Source organism: Aegilops tauschii, chromosome 7, assembly GCF_002575655.3.
Source record: "Aegilops tauschii subsp. strangulata cultivar AL8/78 chromosome 7, Aet v6.0, whole genome shotgun sequence".
Classification (NCBI taxonomy): domain Eukaryota; kingdom Viridiplantae; phylum Streptophyta; class Magnoliopsida; order Poales; family Poaceae; genus Aegilops; species Aegilops tauschii.
In genome coordinates, this window is record NC_053041.3 from 502,489,067 (window position 1) to 502,509,686 (window position 20,620).

The window sequence follows — 20,620 nt, forward strand, 5'->3', positions numbered from 1 at the left end:
TCCTCTTACCTCCTAGTCGACCAGCTGCTAACATGCATCCTACAACATGTCTAATTCGCTAAAGCAAGAATATGCATAACAGGTCAGAAAATTAGATGCCAAAAGGTACTTCGGAATGGAACTTCAAAGCTCTACCAGCTACAAAGACAACTGACTTGCAAGAATGAATTATAGTGCTGAGAGTGACATATGCATTGTAAAGAGCTCATGGCACATAGAAAAGGACTACGGATACTTCAAAAATATCTCTCAGTGTACAGATGGTTCATATCAAAATCATCCCTGTGCAGGTGGTCACGCGCAAATGGAACATCAAGGAAATGAAAGCATACCATATAAGACTATTTTCTTCCAGTTTTTCAGACTATTCGAACCAGGAGTTCAATAATTTCATCGCATGCAAATCTGATCATAGTCAGCAGTAGAACACATCACTAACTCTGGCAGGAGATGGATAGATCGACCTATGGGTGAATTGTTGAAGAGGCCGAGGGTTTGATGAAGCAGATTTCGATGATCCTACCATACCAGTAGTTTCTCAACTTCCGGCGGCATGTATATAACTCTTTTTGTTAGAGCACTTGCAAATAATGCGCATGTGCAAGATGTTCAAAACCATATGGCAAATGAACTAGAAACACAATGGGAACAGAGAAAGGAGGAAACAAATAAGTACAGAGCATGGCAATCATGTAGATTCAGGATCATGACAGGGCATGAAAGAAAAAGGGAAACGGAAAGAGCACAGCAACCTATCCAATTGCGACCCTGTCTTGTGCCTCTCAAACCCAGAATGAAAAGATGATACGACACAATCTGTTCATTCATAATTGTCCGCTTCAGATTTGTTCAAAAGTGCATCTAATCTAATCATAGAACTTTCTATTATTCAAGCACATGGAAGATTGCTCCACACAATGGTTATTTTCTTGGATGTTTGTACGAATAGACTGAAGTGAATAAGCAATATGTACTTCAGTAGATCTTAAGTTATTCCCTCCATCTCATAATGTAAGACGCTTTTTGATATTACACTAGTGTCAAAAAAATGTCTTACATTATGGGACGGAGGGAGTATAACCCAAAGGCCAGGTTTTGGAGAAAGAAACTTCACGAGAACAAGATGCTTCCTTGTTCAACCTAGTTTCAAGCAGGTTCAAAAAACTGGCAAGGAAGAATTCTAGTATTAACAATTGCACTAATTCTGCAACTTTGCGTCTACGCTAGTACAAGTAGCATTGACAAAGGTTCTCAATTCCATGTTTGAAATGCCTATGGCCCATGAGGTTTCATTAGAAAAGATAGCTCGGATATGACAATGCTTGAATGGACATGGCGTCTTTTCCTCTTACCTCCTAGTCGACCAGCTGCTAACATGCATCCGACAACATGTCTAATTCGCTAAAGCAAGAATATGCATAGCAGGTCAGAAAATTAGATGCCAAAAGGTACTTCAGAATGGAACTCCAAAGCTCTACCAGCTACAAAGACAACTGGCTTGCAAGAATGGATACTAGTGCCGAGCGTGACATATGCTGTAAAGAGCTCATGGCATATAGAAAAGGACTACAGATATTTCGAAAATATCTCTCAGCGTACAGACAGTTCATATCAAAATCATCTGTGTGCAGGTGGTCACGCGCAAATGGAACGTCAAGGAAATGAAAACATACCATATATGACAATTTTCTTCCAGATTTTCAGACTATTCGAACCAGGAGTCCAATAATTTCATCGCATGCAAATCTGATAATAGTCAGCAGTAGAACGCATCACTAACTATGGCAGGAGATAGATATATTGGCCTATGGGCGAATTGTTGAAGAGACCAAGGGTTTGATGAAGCAGACTGAGGAGTTTAAAGTGTGTTGGGTTCGGCTATTGCAAACATAGCGGCTCATAATCTTGCCAGGGATGGCTGCACTCATAAACTTTGTAAAACGTGGTTGCATGTAGCCTCCAGGGTCTATTTCGGACTTGGTTATCTAGGAGTTTGCCGAGCGTGATGAATAAATAAATGCAGCGAGTTTTCCCCAAAAAACATTCTTGTGTACCAACAGAGCGGATGTACAACACTGTTATACAAGGCAAGAAAAGGTATTGATGACCAAATCAAACTGTAGAAAAATTAGATTGCGTAAAACTATAGAATAATTGACAGCAAAGTGCACTTTATTCTACCCTCTCCTATGCAGTAGTAGTTGAACTTATCACCCTAACAGAGGGACTTATGATGAGTAATCTCCATTGGTGGTTGTTAACCCATTCTACTAGTATTATGTGGAAGAGCTGCAAGTTTCAGACTACGGTTCGCTAAACCCTTCTTCGCAGAAACTTAAATGACCCAACTCTCTCTTTGTTAGATCACTTGCAAATAATGCATTTTGAGAGTATAATTAGTCAATCATGAAGCATATGGCAAAATATTACATATAATGAACAAAACACAACACGGTAGAAGAGAAAGGAGCAAACAAATAAGTATAGAGCATGACAATCATGTAGATTCAGGATAATTGTGAGCCTGTCGTGTGCCTCTCCAACCCAGAATGAAAGATGGTAAGACAAAATCTTTTCAGTCATAATGGCCCACTTCAGATATGTCCAGCTCTTTTGATTTTTCCAAAAAGTGCGTCTAATCTAATAATAAAATTTACTGCTTTTCATGCACATGGAAGATTGCTGCACAAAATGTTTATTTTCTTGGCTGTTTGTATGAATATAGACTAAAGTGAAAAATCAATGTGTACTTCACTCCATTTTACAGTAGATTTTATAACCCAAAGGCCAGGTTTGGAGGAAGGAACTTCGAGTGAACAAGATGATTCCTCCTTCAAGCTGGTTTCAAGCAGGTTCAAAAAGCTGGCACGGAAGAATTCTAGTATTAACAATTGCACTAGTTCTGCAACTTTGCGCTATGCTAGTACAAGTAGCATTGACATGGGTTCTCAATACCATGTTTGAACATGCCTATGGCCCATGCAGTTTCATTAGAAAAGATAGCTCACATATGAAGGTGCTTGAATGTACATGGTGTGTCTTCTCCTCTTACATCCTAGTCGACCAGCTGCTAACATGCATCATACAATATGTCTTCAACTCATTCGTGCAAAAGCAAAAAAGTGCAGCACCGGTCAAGAAGATATTTCTGAATGAAACATGTGCAGCACCGGTCAAGAAGATATTTCTGAATGGAACTGCAAAGCTCCACCAGCTAGACAGAAAACTGGCTTGCAAGAACGAATTGTTGCGCTGAGAGTGACACATGCATTTTAAAGGGGCTCCGCCTTGGGAGATCACACAAAAAAGGACTACAGATATTTCAAAATATCTCTCAACGTATAGACGATTCATATCAAAATCATCCATGTGCAGGTGGTCACAAGCAAATGAAACATCGAGGAAATGAAAACAGACCATAAGAATATTTTCTTCAAGTTCTCTAGAATATTCAAACCAGGTGTTCAATAATTTCATGGCATGAGAACCTGATCATGGTCATCAGTAAAATGCATCACTTATTCTGGTGCGGTGGAAATGGATCGGATAGTGCTCTTCCCACTTCCGTTTTCATATTTTCAAGACAAATATGAATGCGAATACGGATGTTATCGGATATGAATGCAGAGCGGATGTTACTCAAATACGGATACATATCGGGTGTTTACTCGATTCGGAACATGTACTACTAATAGCGACATGTTGTTAAGGAAAATAAGTCAATAGCTATGTGACACAAAATAATCAACTTGCAACATACAATAAGACAATGATAGATAGTTTTATGAATAAATACTATTATAATGCATAACAATTTCCAAGTTTAATCGCAGAAAAGGTAAAATGTGACCACTTCTTAGGTTTTTATGGTGGACAATTGGCATATTAGAGCTAGAACTGCTACAATTAGCTCATGTAATTTTATTCGGCTACGGATATATCCACCTCCATATCCATATTTGTGTCAAAATCTCATACTACCATATTTGTATTTGTATCTGTAATAAAATAAATCTGGATACCTTCCATTTCCATTTTAGTTCGGATGCGGATAGGCATTTTCTCGAATACGGATAATGGATATTTTGGATTATCCACTGCCACTTTCCACCCTTAGCTGCGCCAGGAGAGCGAATGTACACCATTGTTATACAATGGAAGAATTGATGACCAAATCACACTGTAGCATAATTTGTTTGCGAAAGAAAAGCACAAAAGGAAACCTGCTAAACATAGGTCTACTAATTGCTTAGATCTTCATCTGAAAATGTTTCTTTTTTACCAGAACTGCTTGGTAACTCTTCTAATACCCACCTCCTTGACACTGTAGAGCAGGATCTGTGAACATCATAAGAATGCTCGATCAGTCTTTTCTGTACAGTTAACTTGATTACTAGTTGTACCACTTCATTATAGAAGAACTATGGTGTAAGGCTCCACCAAACATAATTAAACAAACTTTAGATCTCAGACTCAGAGTAAACTCCATAGTGAGTGCAAGAACACAGATAATGACCATTGGCATTGTTCAAGCTTTTAACCCTCCTTGTACATTCTTAATAGTTTCCCTGAACAACACTCTTATACCAAACTTAACCCCCCCCCCCCCCCCCCCCCCGCGTTACTTAGTATTATCAACCAGCTCTATGGACTCCACAGTCCACACCCCTTGCAGATGCTACAGAAGTAACTAAAGTCACTATTGACAAAGAAATTACTCGATGAACAGAAGCCAGCTCACTGGTTACTGTCTTATTCGATGAGGCACCATTGCAGGGAATATTGCAACCATGGATCAAAGACAAACGATGGGATGACCAAAACAGACATGCCAAAAATTATCATCTCCCCTTTCTTTCAAAATAGCACCATAAACCAATGTATTTACAACTTTACATCTAAGCAACTTACTGACTATGGTTTAAGCACATTGGCTGCATCACCAGCTTGTTTTTCAGTCGAGCATTCTAAGCAGATGTGGAAAAAGAAGGAAGGGAGATAGCATTACCGCACTATGGTTTGGGGTGAGCGTGGGAGTCGGAGGAGGGCGCGGCAGAGGTGGCCGTGGAGCCGCTGCGAAGGTCGTCGATGATGCCACCAAGCTCGCGCCGCGCAGACTCCCTACCGAACATGAAGCCGTACCTGCAGAACAAGGGAGGTCCAAGACCTTAAGAACAATGGTTCGGCTGGCTGGGGGGATATGGGAAGCAGATCAGACTGCACGTTACCAGAAGGAGACGGCTGAGAAGACTCCGGCGGCAGCCACCGTCTGCAGCAGCGTCAGCTTCTTGGCCTGCATCTTCCGCTGGGATTTGGGGCTGATGGGAGTTCTTCGTAAGCAGCTGAGATGCAGTGCGGAAACCTTGGCTCGGACAGACCTTGGCCAACCCTGGCTCGTGGTAGGAGGCCCGTACGTGTCGTCGGCGGCGGCGGCGGGAGACGGAGGGGAGAGGAAAGGAGAGCCGGCGGCGCCTGGAGGAGAGAGAGGTGGAGGAGGGGGGTCCGCTACAGCGCTGCGCGTTACGTGCAGGCCTCTGCCGTCCGATCGAAGTCCAGGGTCCAAATCAGGCTGTTCCATTTTTCCTTTTTATGAAAAAACCAGAGCTCTTAATAGTTAATAGAATTTCACTGTTAATTAACTGAAAACCAGACGAAAAACATGTCCACAAGACAGGACACCCAGCCAAACAGACTACCCACAAAGGCCTACACATGTCACCGCAGCCCGCCGGAGAGGAACTCCGTTGAGGTTGCCAGAACAGTTTCATCGTCATAGTTTATCCTCGACTAAGCGACTCCGACTTCACCGCAGACGATCAACCAACTCTTCCACTTTCACATGCACGAGTATTATGTTACCCTCACACTTCATTCTATGGAGAAGGTGGGAGGTGCGCATTGGCGACAATGGAGGTAGGCGTCGGTGGTGATGGACATCCAAACAAGTGGATGTGGCGGCGACGAGGGGGAATTGGAGGCAAACATGATGGTATTTCTCATGTAAATAGTACGAAGCATAAGGGGTAGCGCCACCAGAATGAAGAGGACTTATTCCATGCTAACGGTGATGCCCCGTCGTCTCACCACCTATGACTATGACTAGAGACTCAAATCTAACCTAAAATCCTCATCCGACCATCATCGGTCTAAAACAACAGTGTCCCTGCGCTCCTCCCCTCACCAAAGCGGTGGACGGAGGGAGAAGGGGTCGTGATCTCACCGGAGAGGAGGTAGGTTGACACTGTCGCCCTAGCTTATGGGTTTCATGGGAGGGAGGGAGGCGGAAAACGCCTTCTTGTTTACCCGAACTCAAACCAGTTGCAAGAATTTAGGTGCATGAAACCACATTTGCCTTGATCATGGGTAGCCGCAGTGGTGCATAACCAAACGCAATGGCACCTTAATTCGTCGCACCAACACACCTTCGTGTCTCGTGATATCTCTATATCTCTCGGAATCTGGTAAGTATCGAACATTCAGCATGAGCACATGGCAACTTCGAAAGTTTTTGACGGCAAGTTTAGTGATGCGAGGATGACAACTTTAGTTGCCAAGCATGACAACTTTCGTGTTTTAGTTTATGTGTGACAGAAATTTACCGTGCCTGTCCCTAACTTGTCATCCTCTCGTTGACTAAAGTTGCCATTCAGGTTGCCATGTTTAAAATCCGGATGTCCGATACTATCTCTATAGTCTGTGCAACTCTCACTCCGTCAGCATCCATTGAATACACTTGTGGATGCAGCAGAGAAACCGGGCAAAAACGACAAATTTGACCTGTGGACAAAAAGAATTCACAAAGTGAACTGCACTTGAAAAAATTTCACTCTGCTAACTGTAAGTGCATCTAGTGCCACCCCTGATTGGTTTTGGAGTATTGACGACAAACTTGGTTGAGGGACTAATGTGTTTGTGAGAATTGCAGGATAACACAGGTAGTAGTCCCTCATTGATTTGGTTACCTACCGGAGATGACCCCTAAAAATGTGTGAAGACATTGAAGACAATGGTGGTATGTGAAGATATTCACAATGAAGATTATGACTCGAGAAGACATTCACGTGAAGACTATGGAGTGCGAAGACATAGTTGTTTCGTAGTTTCCTTTTCTTCTTTGTTGAGTCATAGGAACCACCGGACTGTTAAGTGGGGTCCAAGTGAACAAAGTTAGAGTGACTGATGTGATGCTCAACCAAATCCTATGTCTTCGAGCGAAGACAATGAGAGCAAATCTTATCCAGAGCTGGATGAGTCAGCTTTACTTGTAGCCCAAGTCAAGCTGTCGCGTGAGTTTGAAATCTGACCGTTGGACACGTGTCAGTTCCTTAGTGACCCAGGGTCATTTCGGACAAATCAGGTCGGGTTGCCTCCTGGCTATAAATAGCCCACCCCCTACACCATAAATTGGTGGCTGCTCAGAGTTAGTGCACGGCTTTTGTCGTTTGAGAGCAACCCACCTCCGAAGCATTTGAGAGAGAGATCCTTGCGAGGACAAAGCCCAAAACACCCAGAGCCAAAGAGTGTTAGGCATCACTGAAGTCTTTCTGTCCGCGTGATCTGAGGACTTATTACACTTGAGGACTGTGTATCCTCCAGCCGGTTAGGCGTCGCGTTCTGAGCATCCAAGAGTCATTGTGGATTGCCGGTGAACGAAGTCTGTGAAGGTTTGGAAGTCTACCTTGAAGACTTAACGGAGTGATTGGGCGAGGACTAAGTGTCCTTAGCTCAAGGGGAATAAGGTGAAGACGCGGTCTTCTGAGTTGAATCTCAGCCTCCCTAACCAGACGTACAGTTGTCACAGCAACTGGAACTGGTCCAACAAATTCCTGTCCTCTCCAAGCTACTGGTTCTATCTTCTCCTTCTCTTTACTTACAGTATGTCTTCGTGAAGTCATTGCCTGCTTACTTGATCTGATTGACTTCACTGTGTGACGACTATTGTTGTTTGGCTTCGTACTCTTCCATCTTGATCCATAATACCTAACTGCTAATAGTCTTCGTGCTTTCACTTTATTGCTTACTTGACTATGCCTTGTCTAATGTAATCTACATTCCGCTGCATATCAATAGGTTTATTTCTATTGATTGTCTTCAAAACCCTTGTGTTTTGAAGACTTTGATAAAAATCGCCTATTCACCCCCCTCTAGCCGATAACTAGCACTTTCAATTGGTATCAGAGCAAGGTGCTCCCTTGTTCTGTGTGATTCAGTTTAACCACCTGGAGTTTTAGCTATGTCGACTGCAGGGATAATCAAAGTCTCCGCTGCGTGCCCTGTCTTCGATGGCATTGATTAACCCTACTGGAAGAATAAGATGCGTATGCATCTTGAAGCCATTGATGTCGACCTCTGGTATGTCGTCAAGAACGGTGTTCCCAAGGCCGGTGAAGGTGTCACCCCTGCTGATGTAAAGAGGTTCATTCAACTGGATTCCACTGCCAAGTACATCATCTGTGGTCATCTGACCAAAGGACAATATGGTCCTGTGAGTGCTCTGGAAACTGCGAAGCTAGTCTGGGACTGGCTCTCCAAGGTCAATGAAGGCGTCTCAACCCAGAGAGACTCAAGGATTAGTGTTCTTCGCAACCTCTTCAACCGCTTCAAGAGAAATGACAATGAGAATGTCCAGCTCACATTTGATCGCCTCACTGATATCACAAATGAGCTTCATGCACTCGGCGCCACTGAGATCACCAAGCATGAAATCGTCAAGACACTCTTGAGATCGCTCGACAGCTCATTTCACACCCTGGCCCTGATGATTGAAGAACGCCCTGACTTCAAGACTCTCGATCCGTCTGACATACTTGAGAGGCTCAACACACATGAGTTCTAGTTGTCTGAGAAAAGAGATATCTATGGTCCCAACTATGGCCGAACTCGCGCTTTGAAGCCAAAGGTTGTTTCCTCATCTGAAGAAGAATCTGACTGCAGTTCTGGGGATCCTGAAGACATTGGAAAGGAGCTTCTATGCTTGTGAAGAAGTTCCGGAAATTCACTAAGAAGAAAGGCTTCAGAAAGTCTTCAAGATCCAGCTCGAGAAATGATGAAGCTTCTACTCATGACCACAAGAAGAGAACATGCCACAAGTGCAAGAAACCTGGTCACTACATCTCTAAGTGTCCACAGTGGGACAACGAGAACAAGAAGAAGAAGAAGAAGAAGAAGAGCAAGGAATACGATTCTGATGACAAAAAGAAGAAGAAATCCTCAAAGTCTTCTTCCAAGTCTTCGTCCAAGTCTTCATCATACAAAAAGAGCTCATCTGGCAAGGCTCGTGCATTTGTTGGCAAGGATTCAGAGGAGGAGTCTGCTTCTGAGGAGGCGGAGGTGGAGTCTGAGGAGGAGTCCGATACAGGCGTGGCAAGTCTGGCTCTAGCTACAGCCTATGTTGCCAAGTCCATCTTCAACACTGAAGACAATGGCTCCGTCACCAACGCTGATGCTAATGACAAGGACGACTCTGCCCCCACCTACTGCTTCATGTCACGCGATGCTTACTTTCAAACATCAAGTGAAGATGACTCTTGTTATGAATCCAAACCTAGCTACAAAACACTTGCTAAAATTGCAACTGAACAACAGAAAGCTATGGAACATATTCAAAAATTGCTAGACAAAAGCGATGACCTGTTGGACGCGGAAATGATCCGATCTCAGTCCTTAATTGAAGACATAAAAAATCTTCATGTTAAGTACGAGGAACTTGAAAGTCGCCATGAAACGCTCTCAACAACTCATGAAAAGCTTTCCTACGATTATCTTCAAAGGAAGCAAGAACTTGAGAAATTGAGAGCGGCTCATGAAGATCTTCAAAAGGAGAACGAGTCACTTCGCGCTCAACAGATCAGTCCCGCTCAGGAAGGATTTGAACCACCATGTCTAAAATGCCTTGAGCATGATAACGCTACCTCTGTTGCTGAATGTTCTACTGCTGCTACTGTTGCAATATCTTCAACTGCTGATGTGGTAACTAACCCCTCAACTGAGGATACCACTCCTATTGCTGATGAGAATGCCAGGTTGAAGACATTGCTTGAGACAGGAATGTACAAAAGTCTCAAAGGGCATCAGACACTATGTGATGTCCTCAAAAAGTAGATTTTGAACCGAAACCCTAGGAAAGAGGGTGTTGGGTTCGAGAGGAAAATGAATGTTGATGGCTCTTACTGGAAGCCTGAGCAGTACCCCAAAACCACATGGGTTGCTGCAAAGGGACCTTCAGTGGATCCATCCACCCTATCTGGCTTCACTTGTGCTAACCCGATTATCATTGATGAATCCTTTGATGCAAACTATAAACTATTTAAGAATCAAAATGGTGAAGTGTTTGCCAGGTATATTGGTACTAACTGCAAGAATGGGCCACCAATGAAGAAGATCTGGGTGCCCAAAAGTTGTCTTGAGAATCTTCCCGTGAATGTCATCATGACACCACCAGGGAAGAAGACAAACCCCAGACCAAAGGCTTCATATGGTCCAAAGGCTTCATACAGACAGAGGACTCACCAGAGTCACCCTAACGCCAATGTTTTATAGGGAAATCATACTCGGACTTCTGAATATGAGTGTGTTTCTTCAAACCACTATGTTCACAAAACTAAGAACGTTTCTGCTTATTCATATGAGTATTATTCACCTCCTGCAAGGGTATTTGCTAGGGCTCCAAAGCCGAAGTTCTCAGATGCTGCACTTAGACTCATTGCTTCTAAGCCACCCCTGAAAATGTGGGTGGTTAAGAAAACTTAACTCTTTTTTGCAGGGAAAGGTCTCCAGCCGGAAGTCAAAGGCGTCTGATGCTATTGCTGGGGACCTAAAACATCTTGTGGGGCGCAAGATAAAATGCCCAAATGGTCTTACTATGTATTTTGTTCCTGAATCCCTTGCAAATCATCCTATCAGTTCTAACCTTGATCTGAGCTTTGATAATCCGCTTGTTCGTCAAATGTTTATGCTTCACAATACCCTTGGTGAAGCCTATCCCCCTAACTGCACTGTAGGGTATGACACCACATGCTTCAGAATGGATTATGGACAATGGATGCACTAATCACATGACCGGTGATCGAAGTCTTCTCATGGACTCAACCTTACGTCCATCTGACAAGAGTCACATCACATTTGCTGACACTGGTAAAAGCAAGGTATTGGGTCTTGGTAGAGTTGCAATCTCAAAGGATCAGCACATGGATAAAGTGATGCTTGTTGAATCCCTTGGTTTCAACTTAATGTCTGTCTCAATGCTTTGTGACTTAAACATGATTGTGATATTTGGAAAATATCGTTGCCTTGTTCTAATGGAATCTGACAAATCTCTAGTCTTTGAAGGGTATCGAAAAGATGATCTGTATATGGTAGATTTCACAGCAGGACCACAGTTGGCCGTATGTCTTCTAGCAAAAGCTTCAGAGTGTTGGCTCTGGCATCGGAGGCTAGGGCATGCTGGCATGAGGAACTTGTACACACTCACGAAGAAGAAACATGTCGTGGGCATCGAGGGCGTCAAGTTCAAGAAGGATCGTCTGTGTGGTTCCTGCGAAGCTGGAAAGATGACTAGAGCCAAGCATCCCTCGAAGACAATCATGACGACATCTCAACCCTTCGAGCTGCTTCACATGGACCTATTTGGCCCTACTCACTACTCTACTCTTACTACCACTGCTTGTCTCTATGGCTTCGTCATTGTTGATGACTATTCTAGATATACTTGGGTGCATATAATCCTTTACAAGAATGAAGTGCAGGATGTCTTCAGACGCTTCGCCAATCGTGCCATGACGAACTATGGCATCAAGATCAAGAACATCAGAAGTGATAACGGCACAGAGTTCAAGAACACAGGCCTCGACACTTATCTTGATACATTGGGCATCACTCATGAGTTCTTTGCTCCATACACACCTCAGCAGAATGGCATCGTGGAGCGCAAGAACAGAACACTTATTGAGATGGCACGGACGATGCTTGATGAGTACAAGACTCCAAGGAAGTTCTGGCTTGAAGCCATTGATACTGCATGCCACGTCATCAACCACGTTTATCTTCACAAGCTTCTAAAGAAGACATCCTATGAGCTTCTAACTGGTAAGAAGCCAAACGTCAGTTACTTCAGAGTATTTGGTGCTAGGTGCTGGATCAAGGATCCACATCACACTTCAAAATTTGCACTGAAAGCACATGAAGGTTTTATGCTTGGTTACGGAAAGGATTCGCACTCCTACAGAGTCTTCAACCTCTTTCACTATAAAGTGGTTGAAACTGTGGATGTGTGGTTCGATGAAACTAACGGCTCTCAAAGAGAGCACCTGCCAAATGTGCTAGATGAAGTCCCTCCTAGTGAATCCATCAAGCTTATGGGTACTGAAGAAATCATACCTTCAGAGGGACAGGCTGAAGAAGAGATCATCATTGCACCAAGTCAACCTGAAGACAATGCTCAGCCTGAAGCCAATGCTGAAAATGAAGACAATGATCAGCAAGGACAAAATCTTCGTCCAGTTCATCCTCGTGTTGCAAATGAAGTACAGATTGAGAAGATAATTGTTAGCATCAATGCACCTGGTCCACTCACTCGTTCAAGAGCAACTCAGCTAGCAAATTTCTGTGGGCACTTTGCATTTGTCTCTATATCTGAACCCAAGTTGCTGAAGCCTTCATGGAACCTGAATGGATTCAAGCTATGCAAGAAGAGCTTCAACAATTCGAGCTGAACAATGTGTGGGAATTAGTCAAGCGTCCTGACCCTCGCAAGCACAATATCATTGGCACCAAATGGATCTATCGCAACAAACAAGATGAGCATGGTCAAGTTGTCAAAAACAAGGCTCGTCTCGTTGCCCAAGGTTACACTCAAGTTGAAGGGATTGACTTTGATGAAACATTTGCTCCGGTGGCTAGGCTTGAAGCCATCTGCATACCGCTGGCCTATGCCAACCATCACAACATCCTTCTGTATCAAATGGATGTGAAGAGTGCCTTTCTCAACGGCAAGATTGAAGAAGAAGTGTATGTTGCACAACCACCTGGCTTTGAAGATCCAAAACATCCTCATATGGTATACAAGCTCAACAAGGCACTGTATGGCCTCAAACAAGCCCCTCGTGCTTGGTATGACACACTCAAAGACTTCCTGGAGAGCAAAGGCTTCAAACCTGGTTCCCTGGATCCCACTCTCTTCATGAAGACAAATGATGGAGAACTGTTTGTGTGCCAAATCTATGTGGATGACATTATCTTCGGCTGCACTGACAAAATATACAGTGATGAGTTTGGACACATGATGCAAGAGCAATATCAGATGTCCATGATGGGTGAGCTGAAGTTCTTCCTTGGTCTTCAAATACGTCAGCAAAGCAACGACATCTTCATATCACAAGAGAAATACCTCAAAGATTGCCTGAAGAAGTTTGGAACGCAAGACTGCAAAGGATACACGACGCCAATGCCAACCAAAAGTCATCTGGGCCCCAACGACAATGGTAAAGAGTTCGATCAAAAGGTATACCGCTCCATGATTGGTTCTTTACTCTATTTATGTGCATCTAGGCCAGATATCATGCTTAGCGTTTGCATGTGTGCTCGATTCCAAGCGGTACCAAAGGAATCGCATCACTTAGCTGTGAAGCGAATTCTTCGATATTTGGCTTACACCCCAACACTAGGATTATGGTATCCAAAGGGCTCAGCATTTGATCTAGTTGAATTCTCAGATGCTGATTATGCTGGTGACAAGGTTGACCGCAAGTCCACATCAGGCACATGTCACTTTCTTGGACGATCTCTTGTCTGTTGATCTTCAAAGAAGCAGAACTGTGTGTCTCTCTCCACTGCTGAATTTGAATACATTGCTGCTGGATCTTGCTGCGCTCAGCTTCTATGGATGAAGCAAACTCTCAAGGACTATGGCATCCATCTGAAGCAAGTGCCACTTTACTGCGACAATGAAAGCGCCATCAAGATTGCCAACAACCCAGTTCAACACTCGAAGAAAAAGCACATTGAAATTCGTCATCACTTTCTCAGAGATCATGTCATGAAGGAAGATATTGATATCATTCACGTCAACACTGAAGAGCAATTGGCAGATATCTTCACAAAGCCCTTGGATGAGAAAAGGTTTTGCAAGTTGCGGTGTGAGCTAAATATCTTAGAATCCTTGAATGTCCTGTGATTGGACACACATCCCAACGCTTATGCATGTTGATGACTTAGATGTGCAACACACGAAGTAAAGTATATCTTCAATCAATGAAGACATACACTCTAAGTGTGAATACATTAATGTGGAATTTGACCTCGGAGCGCCACGATAATTGTGCGTCGTGTCTGGGTCTAATACTTCCTATACGGTGGGTAACGCCACCACCAAACTTTTGTTGAAGTGTTTCGTTTGGCGTCACATCTGCAAAGTCTTCACATTTGGTTTGTCTTCAACTTTCACTTGACTTCATGTTTATCTTCACAATGTTGATTTGGTCTTATTCTGATATATACATATATTTGTGTTCTGCCCTCTACAGCATTCACTTATAGCTATGTCTTCTTGTTTGAATCTTTTGATCTAAGTGAATGTGATCGGACCCTAATCCCTTCTATGCTTCTACCTCAGATTCTATCTATCTAAATCATATGCATTCTATTGAAACTGTCGAATGTCTTCTCTGCGTCCTTGTCAGCAGAAGATACTGAGACAAAAGTTGAATCTGTTCTAATGTTATATCCTTATTGCCTGAAACCCGGAGAAGCCGGAACGACCACTCGACAGTCCAGGCGTGCGTGGGAACATGGAACAACTTCCAATATGTTGCATGCTCGCCATGTGTCCTTCAGATGTGAACCGCCAGGGGCACCTGCGTAATTGCGCTGTGCTGTCTCTTTCCTTATAAATACACAACTCACCGCGGTCACAATCTCTTCTTCCACCTCGCCACCTCGCACAAACCCTAGCGCCTCCGCTAGCTCGCGTCGACGCCGGAGACGAAGTGCTTAGCTGTCGCGACTTCTCCGACGCCGTCCTCACGCCGGCTGCGGGCCTCGTCCTCTCCGCCGTCGCCAAGTTAGGGCACGGGAGATTGAACTGCTCGGCCTCCCTCTCAACTTCGTCTAGCAGTTCTTCGTGTGGTAATTAAATCTTACTTTTGTTGGAAATATGCCCTAGAGGCAATAATAAATGGTTATTATTATATTTCTTTGTTCATGGTAATTGTCTATTATTCATGCTATAATTGTATTGTCCGGAAATCGTAATACATGTGTGAATACGTAGACCACAACCTGTCCCTAGTAAGCCTCTAGTTGACTAGCTCGTTGATCAACAGATAGTCATGGTTTCCTGACTATGGACATTGGATGTCATTGATAACGGGATCACATCATTAGGAGAATGATGTGATGGACAAGACCCAATCTTAAGCATAGCATAAAAGATCGTGTAGTTTCGTTTGCTAGAGCTTTTCCAATGTCAAGTATCTTTTCCTTAGACCATGAGATCGTGCAACACCCGGATACCGTAGGAGTGCTTTGGGTGTGCCAAACGTCACAACGTAACTGGGTGACTATAAAGGTGCATTACGGGTATCTCCGAAAGAGTCTGTTGGGTTGGCACGGATCGAGACTGGGATTTGTCACTCCGTGTGACGGAGAGGTATCTCTGGGCCCACTCGGTAATGCATCATCATAATGAGCTCAATGTGACTAAGGCGTTAGTCACGGGATCATGCATTGCGGTACGAGTAAAGAGACTTGCCGGTAACGAGATTGAACAAGGTATTGGGATACCGACGATCGAATCTCGGGCAAGTAACATACCGATTGACAAAGGGAATTGCATATGGATTGATTGAATCCTCGACACCGTGGTTCATCCGATGAGATCATCGTGGAACATGTGGGAGACAACATGGGTATCCAGATCCCGCTGTTGGTTATTGACCGGAGAGGCGTCTCGGTCATGTCTGCATGTCTCCCGAACCCGTAGGGTCTACACACTTAAGGTTCGGTGACGCTAGGGTTGTAGAGATATATGTATGCGGAAACCCGAAAGTTGTTCGGAGTCCCGGATGAGATCCCGGACGTCACGAGAGGTTCCGGAATGGTCCGGAGGTGAATAATTATATATAGGAAGTCCAGTTTCGGCCACCGGGAAAGTTTCGGGGGTTACCGGTATTGTACCGGGACCACCGGAAGGGTCCCGGGGGTCCACCGGGTGGGGCCACCTATCCCGGAGGGCCCCGTGGGCTGAAAGTGGAAGGGAACCAGCCCTTAGTGGGCTGGAGCGCCCCCCTTGGGCCTTCCCCCATGCGCCTAGGGTTGGGAACCCTAGGGGGGGAGCTTCCCCCTTGCCTTGGGGGGCAAGGCAACCCCTTCCCCCCTTGGCCGCCGCCCCCCTGGAGATCCCATCTCCCAGGGCTGGCGCACCCCCCCAGGGGCCTATATAAAGGGGGGGAGGGAGGGCAGCAACCTACAGCCTTGGGCGCCTCCCTCCTCCCCTGCAACACCTCTCTCTCTCGCAGAAGCTCGGCGAAGCCCTGCCGGAGACCCGCTACATCCACCACCACGCCGTCGTGCTGCTGGATCTCCATCAACCTCTCCTTCCCCCTTGCTGGATCAAGAAGGAGGAGACGTCGCTGCACCGTACGTGTGTTGAACGCGGAGGTGCCGTCCGTTCGGCACTCGGTCATCGGTGATTTGGATCACGGCGAGTACGACTCCGTCATCCACGTTCATTGGAACGCTTCCGCTCGCGATCTACAAGGGTATGTAGATGCACTCCTTTCCCCTCGTTGCTAGTAGACTCCATAGATGCATCTTGGTGAGCGTAGGAAAATTTTAAATTATGCTACGATTCCCAACAACTTTTTACTGCCTTTTTGATCCATCAGATCCATCCACTTTAACCAAAAGTGGTTTCTTAACTTCCAAAACTGGATCTGTCGTCTTCTGCATCTCATATCTAGCCAAGTATATTCACTTATGCTTCACAACTAGTTAGATTCCTCACTTGTACTTATTCTTGGATTCGTACAAATCTGGAACCGACTCTCACCATATAAGTGAATGTCTTCGCGCTATGAGGTCAATGTCTTCAAACTGATTTATCTTCAAAATCTTCTGAGAATGCATATGACCTCTTCCCTTCCCTCGCACCTCTAATGCTGTCACAGGTACATGTCCGTGGGAGAATCCCTTGGTTCTCATAGTCTGCATTCATTTGCAGAATTATTACAGCGACACATCAATTCTCCTGAAGCCAGTTCCTGTCTGACCAGCAGATGGAAGCCATTCACAGTCTTGAAGCCTTTCAGTCTGAATATAATGGCTACTGAGAAATCAGCTAGAAAGGGCGGCAGGCAGCGCCGTGGGGATACAGCCAAGGACTTGCCACCAGATCTCTTTGAATTGTACAAGTCTGATCCTGAAGAGAATTACAATCAGCGCAAAACCCGACCAATGGATTCGACGATATTGGGCAAAAAAATGGTTCCAATACAAATTTGTGACTGCTGAATATGCTGAAAAGAACGCCATCAAGCGACCATGGGGAGATATTCTATACAAAAATCTTCAGCCCAAGTCCAAGTCTGAAGCCATTGCTCAAGGCTTCTATCCTTGCATGGTCCGAGGACCACAGCCAGAGAATGCCGACCCATCTTCTCTGTTATGGTGTCGCGACGACAATCTTTTCAAGCGCAACTACCAGTTTGCCAAAGATTCAACTGTGAAGAACAAGAAAAATCTGGGGTGCAACTTCAACCCTAGTCCGTTTGCTCCAAAGGATGATGGCACACGTGATGCCAACCCCAATGTCATCGGCCCGTTTGACAAATTTGATGGTCTCCTCTCTTACATCACTGCTCAGAGGGCCACTGTGGAGCAATCAGGTGATGATGCATATTCTGATGAAGCGCCAGCTCCACCTAAGCCGCAGAAGCAAAAGAAAACAAAGGCTCCAAAGCCCTCTGCTGCACCAAAAGCTTCGCGTGCGAAGCCGTTGGCAACTGCACCTCCTAAACTCGGTGTGCAATCTGAAGATCTTTCTCGTGTCTCCAAGAAGACGGAGAAGCCCAAGAAGAAGAAGCCCATGAAGATTTCTGGGCATGAGCTGACTCCAGCTGCCGTTCTGCGGAACGAAAATGAAGCCATTGATCTGTCAAGCGACGAAGATCTTGGTGATGATGCTCTTGAGCTACTGATAAAGAGCAAGCAAGAGGCAGAGATCTTCAACGATCTGCCCCTCTTTGATGTGGATATTCTGAACAACTTCATCGATGAGTGGTTTGACAACCCGAGCCTCAGCATTGATGATCTTCAGCTGCCAGTTGATATTAGCGTCACCTTCCATGGATCCATTGCAAATGAGCTGGCTCTGGCTCAGAAGATTGTCAAGCTGAAGAACAAAATTGATTATGAAAAAGGCTCAATTGAAGAAGAACATGGCCAAGCTGAGCGTGGCTGATGTTCAAAGCTTCAAGGAAACGCTTCATGAGCTCAAAGAACAGTTTCGCAAGAAACATGAAGAAGCAAAAGGTTCAAGAGAGCGGATGAAATACTTCGCAGAGAAATGTGTTCAAGCACACAATGAGGCAAAGAAGCGCAAGGCTCTTGGGCGTCCAGGAATTGACCCCAAGATGGCTGCCAAACAGAAGAAGAAGCCTGCTGTGGCCCAAGCTGAAGCATCAAGGCACGAAGCACCTCGCATTGTCTTCCCTACCAGTATGACAGGCTTGAAGCCTAAGGTCCCCTCAGCAGCTTCAGAACTGAAGAAGACAAGGGCAGCTGAGGCCGAAGCCAAGAAGTGCAAGCACAAGAATGCCTCTGATGGTGCTCCGTCAACAAAGAAGCCGAAGACAAAATCTTCGCGGAAAGAGCGTGCTGCTGCCACAGAGCCACTTGTTGTTGAGCCCATCTCAATTGCTCGTCCTGCCTCCTCCAACCAAGAGCGTCAACTTGTAGTCCATGAGCCTGCTTTCACAGAGGCTCCTGAAGATGAAGAAGTTCCAGCTGTTGACCCCATCATAGCTGAAGACATTGGTCATGGCGACAACGTAGAAGATGATGAAGTTCTTCCTCAGATCGAGCACCAACTGGTATCATCGCCTGTTCTCTCGAATAGCGAAGTCATCAACATTGGTCGTCCTTTGACGCCAATTGCTCAGGATGCTTCGTGGGCTGATCGCCCTCAACAAGAGACCCCAAGTCAAGATGACACACCCAGTTCTCCACCACCTCAAGTCACCACTTCGGTGTTTGATGACGACAACTACATGGTCCAGACCACTCCGTCACCACAGGCGTCGCCCACATTCCGCAGGCTTTGCAAAGGCCCTAGGCCACAGGTCGCAATGTCGAGCATTCCAGAAGGAGAAGTGCAACAAAGCTCGGTCGCACGTCAAGTGTTCCCTGAAACCACTCCTACTGCGAATGTCTCCGAGTCCGAAGCAAAAGCTGCTGAAGACATTCCGGCTGCATCAGCCGATGACAATCAAGAACCACGAGAAGAAGTAGAAAGAGTTGCCACACCCCCCATCACTCAAGAAGTTGTTCTCGAGGAGAACGTGTCTATGCCCGACCCTCCTGCTACTGAAACGGAGGTTGAGAACATTGAGGCGGCCACAAACAACACTGTTGAAGCCAATGACGTTGACATGGCTGACGACATTGTGGCGCCTGAAGCTAATGTTGTGCCTGAAGCAAGTGTGCCTCCTGAAGCCACTGTCAATGCCGAAGCTGCTGTTCCACCCCAAGGCCTCACACTATTGAGCAGACATATGATCGCGGCCAACTTGTCACTGTCCGATGGCCTGTTCTGGTTCCTCCCACTGCTCCCGGACCACAATTTGAATACCACGTGGAGCAAAGGCCTCAGGTCCAGAAGCCAAAGCCCAGACTGCCAAGATTTCCTGGTGCTGCAACATCGCCAGGATCGTTCAATGTAAACAACTTCAGGGCACACAACACATTCTTTGACAGTGCCAAGAACCCTTGCCAAAGATCTCATCTGATCGCTTCTGGAGCTATCAGCAACACAATTATTACTCATGTATCTTATACAATCAAGGGTGAATCTTTCCTCACATGCGTCTGGATTGTGAAGCCATTGCTGGTCTGCCCTACTTGGAAGAAGCTCTAGACTATTTCAGAGATGCTGGCCTTCTGCGGTTCGTAACTGACAAAGAGCATTGGAATGAGGAGCTTCTGCTACAATTCTATGCCACTCTTCACATTCGTGGCTACAACAGGGATCCAAAGACTTGGGTCCTTGAGTGGATGACAGGTGATGTGCACCATGAAGCCAAAGCTCAAGATATCATTGAGCTTACTTCCCTGCCCACTCCAGGTGAGCTCTATGAACCTGGTTGTCAGCTGCACATGAATGCATTGGAGAGCATATTTCAGAAGCCGGAGCCCAACATGAGTCAGATGCTCAGCATGATGAAGCCACTGCCACAAGATGCTGAATATCCTAAGGAATTCCTTGTCGAAGACCTCGAGTATCTGCCCCGTACCATTTATCACATTGTTAGATGAACTCTATGGCTCGTCAAAGGACATTCTCCTGCAGCCAAGCTTGAAGGCACATTGATGTTCTATATCTCAATGGCATTAGCTTCAATCTCAAGAT

The 20,620-nt window shown here is 45.2% G+C and overlaps 1 protein-coding gene across 1 annotated transcript; it reads right to left on the bottom strand.

Moving 5' to 3' along the window:
- Positions 1-4,144: 4,144 nt before the first annotated feature.
- On the bottom strand, positions 4,145-5,550 carry LOC109784500 (uncharacterized). Its single transcript, XM_020343096.4, has 3 exons — positions 5,229-5,550; positions 5,009-5,142; positions 4,145-4,338 (listed from the first exon to the last, which is right to left on the bottom strand). The coding sequence occupies exons 1-2, from the start codon at positions 5,297-5,299 to the stop codon at positions 5,013-5,015; spliced, it is 201 nt and encodes a 66-aa protein (XP_020198685.1). The 5' UTR covers positions 5,300-5,550; the 3' UTR covers positions 4,145-4,338; positions 5,009-5,012.
- Positions 5,551-20,620: the final 15,070 nt, after the last annotated feature.

Bases quoted from the DNA above. Each gene is read 5' to 3' on its own strand.
- LOC109784500 (XM_020343096.4), bottom strand. From the start codon at position 5,299: ATGCAGGCCAAGAAGCTGACGCTGCTGCAGACGGTGGCTGCCGCCGGA. The intron at 5,143-5,228 runs GTAACGTGCAGT...CTTGTTCTGCAG, and splicing joins TTCTCAGCCGTCTCCTTCTG to GTACGGCTTCATGTTCGGTA.